Source organism: Furipterus horrens, unplaced genomic scaffold (assembly GCF_987537825.1).
Source record: "Furipterus horrens unplaced genomic scaffold, mFurHor1.1.pri manual_scaffold_3, whole genome shotgun sequence".
Taxonomy (NCBI): Eukaryota; Metazoa; Chordata; class Mammalia; order Chiroptera; family Furipteridae; genus Furipterus; species Furipterus horrens.
Genome location: NW_028327173.1, coordinates 159636946 through 159647798, shown reverse-complemented (window position 1 = coordinate 159647798; position 10853 = coordinate 159636946). Strand labels below are relative to the sequence as shown.

The window sequence follows — 10853 nt, the reverse complement described above, 5'->3', positions numbered from 1 at the left end:
GTAATAAAATCCACAATGCCTAGCCTGGCTCTCAAAGCTCTCTGAGATCTGCCCCAAGCCTACCTTTTCCACATGACCCTCACTTACGTCCCCTTCACTGTGCCCATTACTCATCCCCAATCCATGTGTTCCTGACCTGGAGCCTTTGCTTATACTCTTCCTTTGACCTCCATTCTCTACTTTTCCGTGCTTACCATAAGGTCAACTGCTGCTCAAATGCACTTCTTGGAAGTTCTGCCTGCACTCCAAACTAGGAGTAACCATTCCCTTTTTAATTCTTGGAGTTTTAACACATTTCTTCCCATCTGGCTTGGTACTTATTTGTACTTTTGTCTTAACTGCCCTAATATACTGTTACCTAAACAAATTTGAGAACAGCTGATACATTGCAGCTTCCTAATCTTAAAGACGAGGAAACTGAGTTCCAGGAGACTGCCCAATTTGCAGCCACACAGCTACTCAATCCAAGATGAAAATCCACATTTCCTAATTTTCAAACCAGCCCTCTCCTCTACGTTTATTTACTTAGCACTAAAAAGTACCTACTAGAGGGGAGCAAAGGGGGGAAAAAACGGAACTACTGTTAACAACATAATCAATAAAATATACTTTAAAAAAGTACCTACTAATTGCCAGGGATTTTGTAAGCACTGTACAAATATAAACGCATTTAGCTCCCATTTTATAGATGAGGAAACTTCATTCAAACCCGAGTAGTCAAGTTCCAGAATCCATGCTGTAATCATTGCACCAGCTGTTATTCTGTGTGAGAGAGGGCAGAGATTAGGAGTCATGGAATGCTAATAGTGATTGTTTTATATCATTACTATTGATATTATATTAGTATGTTATTACATATATTATTATTCATGGACACTCTTTTAATCAGTTTATGTGAATTAATTTATTTCCTTTTCCCAATGGCCTCAACAGGTAGATGCTGTTATCATCATACTTATTTTAAAGGCAATTTTAACCAAGGTACAGAGAGAGAAAAATAACATCCCCAAGTTACACAGTAATGACCAGGCTAGGGTTAGTTGGACAGGAAGTCTGGGTCTGACATCTTGGCCCATAACCACTGTCCTCGACTGTTTCTTTGCTTCTTAATAGCACTGACTCATTAGGAAATCAGAATTCTTACCTGTTTGTTTCAGCGTCGTCCTCTGTAGCGGACAGGTGACAAAGCAGTGCAGCTCACAGGGTTTTTGAAAGTTCATTTGACAAACCCCGATCCAAGGGAGCCCTTCTTCCTTTTCATTGCTTTGCATTTCATGAAGTCTTTCATTTGGTGAGACTTAAGCAATAGTTGTATTTTGTATTCCACGCCTTCCTGTTTTGAATTGCTCATTCATCAGTTTCAGCTGTCATGTGAAGAGCTCCCACCTTAACTAAATGAGTGGGGTCATCGGTCCCCTTCAAGGCACACAGATGCCATCTAGTGACAGAGGAGAGAAACATAAGTTATTCAAGTAAAACCCTGGAAGGAGTGGGGTTTTTTGTTTTGTGGTCTTTTAGAAACACGCTGCAATGAAAAATGGGATGTTAATACCAGAATTTTTAGTAGGCGTCTCAGTATGTTAAAAAAGCAGCTAATGCATTATTATTATTAAATCATGTTTTTAGAATGGAATTAGGCTCTTGATCAGTATGTCTTTAAATTTTTTTGGCATTACAGGGAGTCTCATTTTATTGATCTTTGTCTTTCTCATTCTGAGTTGTAGTTACTGAGGTAATAAAAACCTAGTTGTTAAAACTGGATATAATTAACAGAATGAACTAATTTGTTGTGTCCATCTGCTTGCTGTTTCTAATGCTAGCCCTCAAAATCTTCCCGTTTATGAAACAATCTACTGTTCTTTCATTAGGGAAGAAATCTATTGAGTTATTTCCAAAGCATTTATCACCAGGTTGTTTCTTTGTTAGCAAATGAGAGACTATTTGATTAATATGAAAAATGTGGGTGAAGGTGGATTTGACACCGAGGATTATATACCATGTGACATGGTTGCCAAAACAGCAAGCATTCTTAGTGGCCATAAACACAAAACACAGCACATTGTCATACGTGTAAGTCAGACACACACTTGAGACCTTTGGCTGCTCTATGCAGTAGGGAATATTAATAAAGACGGAGTGGTTAGGACTCCACTTCAGTATTTTCTCACTGTTAACTTGCTGGTATTCTGGATTCTAGACCCTGCTTATATGAATGAATGTCTTTGATAATCGCTTTGACTTCACAGAAATGATTCCCAAATTTAAGTGCACCATATTTTTGGTAGTAATTTTATGTTTTCCCAGGCAACTTTCCTCACATAATAACAACAATAATATTGTGTGTGTACTAATTATAGGAACTGTACAAAGTACTTAATAGACTTGATTTCTTTTAATACTTTGAAAATCCCTCCAAGGGATTATATCTCTGTTTTCCAAAGGCAAATAAGTGAGGTTAAGAAAACTTCATTTACCAGTCTGTCACCTTTGGCATAAGTTATGTCTTTCTAATCCTTGAGTCTCTCATACAGTGCCTGCTTTTTAGGAGGCACTTGATAAATGTTCTTTTGATACCTGTGAACTCTTTCTTGATCAACCAGTCTTCTGGTTCTGATTTCTCCTTACATGAAACAAACTTGAGTAGATGAGTTAGTGGTGAGAGTGAATCAGAAAGGAAAGAAGTGAGCCAAGTCCTGGTGATAGTTGAAAAAAGATAAAGGATGTAGCCATAGCAGTGTTTTAAGAAGATACAGTATTCATTTTTTTGCCAAAGGTTGACTCCCTAATAAAGAAAAACATCACAATTTGACTGGGACTATATTTTTATTAACTTAGCTGAGATACCATAGTTATGAATGAAATGTTTAGAGTCAGATTTGTGTTAATTTGAACTTGCTTTCCTGACCGTTCATCTTCATATATTGCTATATCTTTAAGCAATTTTAACCATAAATACAAATACTACCTATGTGAGCCATCATCCCTGGGCCCATTAAGAGTTAGCCCTATTGAGGAGTGATTTTATACCCCTTGCGTTGAATTTTGAAGAAACTGGAAACAGCTTTCTCCCCAGTCTTTCTTCTCCTTCCCTTGCTTATTTTTGAGAAAGCCTGCATTATTCTCTGTGGCTACTCCTCCTGACTCTGCTGTTTCCCCACTAAACCACACAGACCAAGTCTGCTGAGTCTCTGTAACCAAGCACCACATATGTGGTGATGCTTAACTCAAGAAGAGCTGTAACAGACAGTGGGGACTTGTTCCCTGTGGCACTTCAGTGTTGATCCTGGGTCTCTGCTCTGCCCCTTATGCATTAGAGGGTCTTTGCAAAACTGCAGTTTTGGGATTTGTGCTACTTAAGCTGAGGCACAGTTTGCGCATTTAACTGCATTTTATATATTAGTCCTAAACTGTTATTTTTTACTCTGTATCTTTAATCTTGTTAATTATGTAGCTGTTCTGTTTTCTTTGTTAGCTAATGACTCTTATTGCCTGATAATGCTCATTGTAACATTATTTGAGGGCTCTGGTCCCTGGGTCCCCTCTTAAATTTACAAACAGTATATGAAATCAAACTTCTAACAAATTTGTGAACAAGAATAAGCCAGGTTGTTCCAGGGCCTCTGGTTTAACAAACTGAAATAATACAGTGACTAGGTTTTGAGATTGAAGTTATATGTTTAAAACCTAAAAGGAACACATGGCCAATGCACGTGGCTCACTGCTCAGCTTGGCCCCCATCCTGGCACTTTTATTTTTTAAAACAAAGTTCTTTGTAGAGCATAAGGAAGAGATCACATGTGAACAAATGTGAATGGGTTTTCCCTCTCCTTTTAATTATTTTTTTCCACATAGTATGATGTCCTACTTATTTTTCCTCCTAAAATCATTCCCCAAATTATCCTGATTCTTGTCTGTGTGGACAGAAATGAATCTAGGGCCCCCTCCGTGTGTTTGATTTGCCTGCTCGTTGGTTTACCTTTTCCTGACCTCGTGTATACTAGCAGGGGAAGCAGTGCAGCACCAGAGAGGGTGGTGTGGGCTACTTGGATGAGTTCCAGATGGGCATCCGAAGGCGCACCCCCTCGCAGTGACCTTGCTGGAGTCTGTGCTGAGTGGGGAATAGACAGGTGCTGAGGATCTTAAGGGAGCAACTCTGTTCTCTCATCTCAGAACATGAGCTGCTTCTGTCTGATCATCAACAACGACAAAGAAAGGTTAATTCTGCATTTAAAATTTAGTGTAAACAGTTCATATTTTTAAAGAGGAAGGAGGGAAAACTTGAAGAATCAATTTTAGGGTTAAAAAGAAAAAAACATTTCAGAGACTGTATTCATGAAGTGCTGATCAGATATTTGTTTGCACAGCAGAAAAAGGATCAATCTCTCTACCTGTCTTCGTAACCCTCATCCAGATCCGCTTGCCATGAGGGATGACTGTATCTGTGCCTGGCTCCCTGAGACTGGGAGCTCCTTTGGGCAAATTCTGTCTTATCCTTCCTTTTCTGTATCTTCTGCATTCCTGATGTAATACCTCACACTCAGGAGGCTTTCCTAAAGATACTTTTATATCTGAGCACAGACAGAGTGAAGACATATTTTTGAAGATGGCACCATGAATTTATAAAGAACTAGGTTGCAAAGAGCCTATTGAATTCCATTTGTACCCCCTCAGAAGGAGTATTTATAATATTGAACTCAGGATTCAGTTGACTGAGATCAGCAATATGTAGGAGGAAAGAAAGAATAAAACAGATGCAACTTAAGTAGCTTTTAATCTGAACTGAAACGTTTTGAATCTTAGGATTTCAGTGCTGAATGTTGGAAATCATTTGAGTGATGAAATCCAAATATGTTTCTATGTTCTCTGATAATTGTTTTATAAAATATTTGAATATATTTCTATTTTAAAATACATTATAAGGAGATAAACTTGCTGTGACAAAGGCACATGTGTTAGTGTAAATTTAAAGGCCCTGTGCTATCATATCCACAAGTTTCTGGTTCAGCTTTGTATAACATGCTACCGTTTTACCACAGCTTTAAAAAAATGGGGATAACATATCTTACAGAGTTTTGTGATACTCAAGATAATATATCTGAAAAACATTTTCTGTAAGATAGTCAAAAGTTATTAGTCTTTCTACCTTTTTATCTAGAAACTACAGAAATTTTCCAAGTTATGTACATTTTTCTTGTTTTCTATTTTATCAAAACAAATAAATATAAAATTTTAATATTTTAGGAAACATTTAAATGGATTTTAATATTGAATATTAGAATATATTAATCAGTTTCTGAAATATTTATATAAACTCTTAGAGTTTAATAAACTTCACATTTGACTATATCTGCTAAAGAATATTGTTTTTCTATTTCTGGGTATATACCAAAAGGCAATGAGATCTGTGTCTTGAAAAGATTCACAATTACAAGATAAACAACCTAAATATCCGTGGAATGGTGAATGGATAAAGAAAATGTGGCGCGTGCACACACACATGCGAATATTATTGAACCTTAAAAAGAATGAAATCTTGCCTTTTGCATAGCATTAATGAACCTAGAGGATATTCTGTTAAATAAAATAATCCAAACACAGAAAGGCAATTACTGTATGATCTCACTTACAGATGGGATCTAATGTAGTTGAACTTACAGATGCAGAATAGAATGACGGTGCCCGGGGTTGGAAGGTGGGGGAAATGGGATGAGACGGCCAAAGGGTGCGTACAAAGTTTCAGCTATGCAGCAATAAGTTTTGGAGATCTAATGTGTCGTATAGGGACAATAATTATAAATATTGTGTTGTATACTTTAAATTTGCTTAGAGTGTGGGTCCTTACCATTTTCACCACACATTCACACAGAAAATGGTGACTATGTGAGATGATGGATATGTTAATTAGCTTGATTGTAGTGATTGTTGCACAATGTATATGTATATCAAACATCAAGTTGTACACCTTAAAAATATACAACTTTTATTTACCCGCTATACCTCAGTAAAGCTGGGCGGGTGGCAGGGGGTGGGGGAGAAGTACGTTATTTCCGAATAGTATTTATTTTTGTCCTAAGAAAGCAATCTATAGATATCATAAATGATTACACTTAAATTTACTGATATCATTAAACTTCTTGTATATTTACTAAAGTATGTCATTTAAATTTTATATTTATTTATTTTCTCAAACACCAGAATTTTTTGTTTTGTTTTATATGTATGGGACACTTTAGTTTTCAGATTGTGCTAGTTAATGAATATCAGTAGAGGGAGCTCCAACTTATCTTTCTTGCAGAATTGAGCTCTCAACTCACAAATACAGGTTTGTGGAAAGGGCATGCTAAAGATTTTCAAGTGTACAATACTAAGTGATAACAATTGTAATTTTCCTTAACTCTGAGGGGGAAAACATCTGACTTTGATTTTCATACTTTTAATAAACTACACTCAAGTAACTAAACAAAAACTACATAGTTTAGCTTCTTATAAATGATTCATCGTGTAAACCCAAGTCTTTTAAAAGCAAGAATCTATCTCTGCTCAGTTGAGGAGGAGGAGGAAGAATGGCTTTAGAAATGTTATTGTTTGAAGTGAGGTTAAGCAAAGTAAAATTTTAATTAATTGGTAGGTCATCTCAATTGCTGAGTCATTGTACAGACAGGGAGAGAGGACATTTTGTTTTCCTTAGAACTGGTATTCATTCAGAAGATTTTTAACCCCAAATCTAGAAAGGCTCTAGAACCTTTGTTTATATCTAGATGGCTGGACCTAATCATTACCTGTTGGTTTCTTTTTAGACCCCAGAAGAAAATACCATGTGAGGCTGCTGGCTTACAGTAACATAGAAGATGGCTATCAGGCGGACCAGACAGTCAGCACGCCAGGATGCGTGTGTAAGTAGAGTTATGGTAGTTCCTGTCACTGTGTGGCTCACACTCCTGTTTCTCCTTTTCCTTAAAATTGAAGTCTCATTACTACTTGGAAGCCTTATTGGTTTGATTACTTTATATTCTCCATGGTACCTAAGATAGAATCTTGAACAAGTATGTGCTCAGTAAATATTAAGTGAGATATATTTTAATTATAAGAACCTATTTTAGTTTTGCACCCAAAACACCATAAGAACTTTAACTGAGAAAATAACCCTGAATACCTATATATACTGAGTTTTCTTTCATCTGCTCTAACCTCGAGGCTAATCATTTCCTTCCAGTTGCTGTTCAGTTTTATTGCTACTAAGAGTTGTTTGATTTTATAGGTACTACAGTGGGTGTCGGTCCAATTTTAAGCCCACTGCTGGCTTTCTGAAAGCCTTTGGCTTGGTAGCTTGACTTCTCTATGCTTCTGCTTTACAGTCTGTGTATTTATAATATTTGGTTCCTTATCTTCTCAGTCATGGAAGAGTTGCTCAGGTTTGAATAATATATCTCTAGACCACTACAAACCTCTCAAGGAAGAAAGACCAGAAGTCAACTTACTGGGTGGGGTGTTATGATTTTACCACTTACCACTTTTTACAGTAAATGTTATGCTGTGCAGTAAATTAACCTTGTCTTTTTCAATAGCTGTTCGTGATCGCATGGTTCCTCCTCCACCACCACCCCACCATCTCTATGCGAAGGCTAACACCTCATCTTCCATCTTCCTGCACTGGAGGAGGCCTGCGTTCACTACTGCACAAATAATTAACTACACCATTCGCTGTAACCCTGTCGGCCTGCAGAATGCTTCTTTGGTTCTGTATCTTCAAACGTATGTAGCTTATATTAATGGTTGTTTTCTTAGCTCCCCTCCGCATTCATACTTCTTACCATCTTGGGCTAACTTGAGCTTCAGCTGTAAGCATTTTTCTTAGGATTTACCTTGCTTATAAAATGTCTGGGGATTTTTAATTTTCAGTTCTGAAACTGCATTTTTTGACATTTTGTTTCCATAAATGATTTTTTTTTGTTTCCCCAGCCTTATGCAACAAGATTAATAAGCAAGAAACTATTTTTGACTTTCATGTGGCTAAAGAAAAAGCATGTTTAAAGAAAGAAACAAAAGATAATTTTCATGCTGACATAAAAAAATAAAGCTAGTTATTCTGTTTTCTAGGTTATAGATAAAAAGATGCCTATCACTATGATTTAAAATTATAATTTGACTTCCAACATTTCAGAGGAAATCTCTTTGTATTAGGACACTCGTAGACAATATGTAGGCATTTTTTTATAAGATAATACCAAATGTAGTATATAATAGTCAAATTAGATTGCTCTTTTAGTGTAAAATAATTTTAGTATGCCCTCCCTATCTGTATTGATTGGATGTACTGACAGTCTTTGAGAAACAATGTGCTCACAGCATTAACAGCTTCATTGCTCATTATTATAGATCAGAAACTCACATGTTGGTTCAAGGTCTAGAACCAAACACCAAATATGAATTTGCTGTTCGATTGCATGTGGATCAACTTTCTAGTCCCTGGAGCCCTGTGGTCTACCATTCTACACTTCCAGAAGGTAAAGAAGTTAGCTCCCTTTTGGGTTTCATCTAAATGTGTAAAAATATATATATGTCACTTTGAAGAGGATACTACCATGGTTGCCACCTACCAGCTGAGGTGCATATATTTGGTTTGATTTTTTAACTTTTCAGATTTCTTTTCCTTTATTAAATTTATTTTTTCCCCTCTCAGTGTATGTATTGCACAAGCAAATGGGTTATCATGTGTGCTGTTCAGGGCTGCACTGAAATAATTTTAAATGGAAATAAGTAAGTAATTATGTGTTAGGAGCCCACATTAGAACCTCTATATATGGTAGCTTGATGCTGTGCACAGTGCACAGATACGATACCTGATTGAGCACCATTTTATAGCTCACTTGTGACTAAGATATTTTGTCTCCAAAACTTGCACTTCCTTTTCTCTAAAATGAGAATGAAGAACTAGATGATCTATGAGAATCTCTATTTTAATTATGCTGAAAGCCAGCAAAGGACATTTATTTCAGTGAGCAAGGGCTTTTTTGCTGTTGTTTTGACAATATTTCATATGCTACATGATGCCCAAAACCAGCTCTTCACACATTTAGCTTATATAAAAAATAGGATCAATTAAAATCTCAAGACTTCATTCCTTTTGGCAGATATAAATTTTTTTTTTAATTTTTTATTTTTATTTTGGTTTTTCAATTACAGTTGTCCCCTTTTCCCCTAATTTCTCTCCCCCACCCAACCCACGCCCTCTCCCGCAATCATATCCCTCCCCGTTGTCCATGTCCATGAGTCTTTTATACAGTTTCTTTGACTAAACCCTTCCCTTACTTATCCCCCTTCTCTCCCTCAGATATAAATTATTAGTGTAAAGCCTGATCCACAACTTTTTTGGGCAATAACTGAATGTTTTTGGTCTCAGAAGTATTTTCTTCAGTGGTTTTCTAGATCACATTGAATATATATTCTATACATTTTAGTAAGAAATGTAGTTTAGATTCAATACTCAGTGGGGTAAGACTCAATGTCTAATGAGCAGGTGCTACTGGTGGGGCTGTAGACCTATCTAGTGATCAGTTTGACAAAATCATGTCAAGAGCCCTAAAAATGCTTACAACCTCTGACTTAGTAATTCCCCATCTAGGACTCTGCTATCTCCTTTATACTTTTTAAATGTTTTGAACATTATAAAAATGAAATTAGCTTTCAGAAAAAGAAGAAAAGTAGTATTTTACTCTTATCGCTAATGGTAAAAGCTGTGATTTTTCAGATGTCTTTATAGTGGTTCCTAGTTTCTCAATCTCTTTTCTGTGCCTGTCCTTCTATTCACAAGGTACTTGCGTGTGCATGACCATTTATCCTGTTAACCCCATATTTTCTACATGTGTGCACAGCACCGGCAGGCCCACCAGTTGGAGTCAAAGTAACGCTGATAGAGGATGACACTGCTCTGGTCTCATGGAAGCCCCCTGATGGCCCAGAGACAGTTGTGACACGCTATACTATCTTATATGCATCGAGGAAGGCCTGGATTGCAGGGGAGTGGCAGGTCCTACACCGAGAAGGTAAATGTGATCATGAATTACCAAAGAGAATGAAAAGTGAGATTATTAGTGATAAGGAAACAAAGGAAAAGAGGGATCCAGCGTTTGAGTTTGTATTTATGAAGTAATGAGTTATTACGGATTTTTGTTTTATTCAAAGAGCATTGGAAAACCATTGACGTATTTGAAGAAGCAGCATGTGATTCACATTTCAGAGTGATCATTCTTAATGTTGTGACTAGAAGAGGTTTGGTTGAGAAGGAGTGGGCGGCAAGAGTAAATCAAAACGACTAGGAAGCAATTGTGATGGTCCAGGAAAGAGACGATAAACCTGGACTGGGGTGGTGAGGCTTGAAATGGAAAGGAGAGGATGGAGAGGACAGGACGGTTGAAAAATATTAAGGACCTGGTAGCTTAAGGAGGGAAGGAGAGAGGAGTACGGGAGGAAAAATTGTTAAAAGTAATTAGGAGATTTCTGGGGCTGGTGTGTCTTGTGCTGGAATAGCAAACACTGGAAGAGGCCCTGGTTTAAGGGAGAAGACCTTTGTACAGTTACTAAAATGGTCCACTTGCAAATAAATTGATCCAAATGAATATTAGGGTCCACTTAAGTACGGGGAAAGTCTGATGAGGGCTTATAAACACTCCATTTAATTTTTTAACACAATTTTTTTTTTAGCTGAGCAAAACTGAGTTCTAAAACTCTTTAACATTCTTACTGCATGCTCTTATCCTTTAAAAAAATATTTGAACCTTTCATTTAAATAAGTTCTATATGCCAGTTTTTAGATGGGCCATCATGTAAATTGTAAAGCTTCATTATTTTGGCAC

At 36.8% G+C, this 10853-nt stretch overlaps 1 protein-coding gene across 1 annotated transcript in view; it reads left to right on the top strand.

Moving 5' to 3' along the window:
* Positions 1-10853, top strand: part of PRTG (protogenin) — a 138648-nt gene that overhangs the window by 109303 nt on the left and 18492 nt on the right. Inside the window, exons 12-15 of the mRNA XM_090272010.1 lie at positions 6798-6893; positions 7566-7752; positions 8377-8504; positions 9873-10043. Of these exons, the coding sequence (XP_090128136.1) occupies positions 6798-6893; positions 7566-7752; positions 8377-8504; positions 9873-10043 (582 nt within the window). The remainder of the gene's footprint in view (positions 1-6797; positions 6894-7565; positions 7753-8376; positions 8505-9872; positions 10044-10853) is intronic.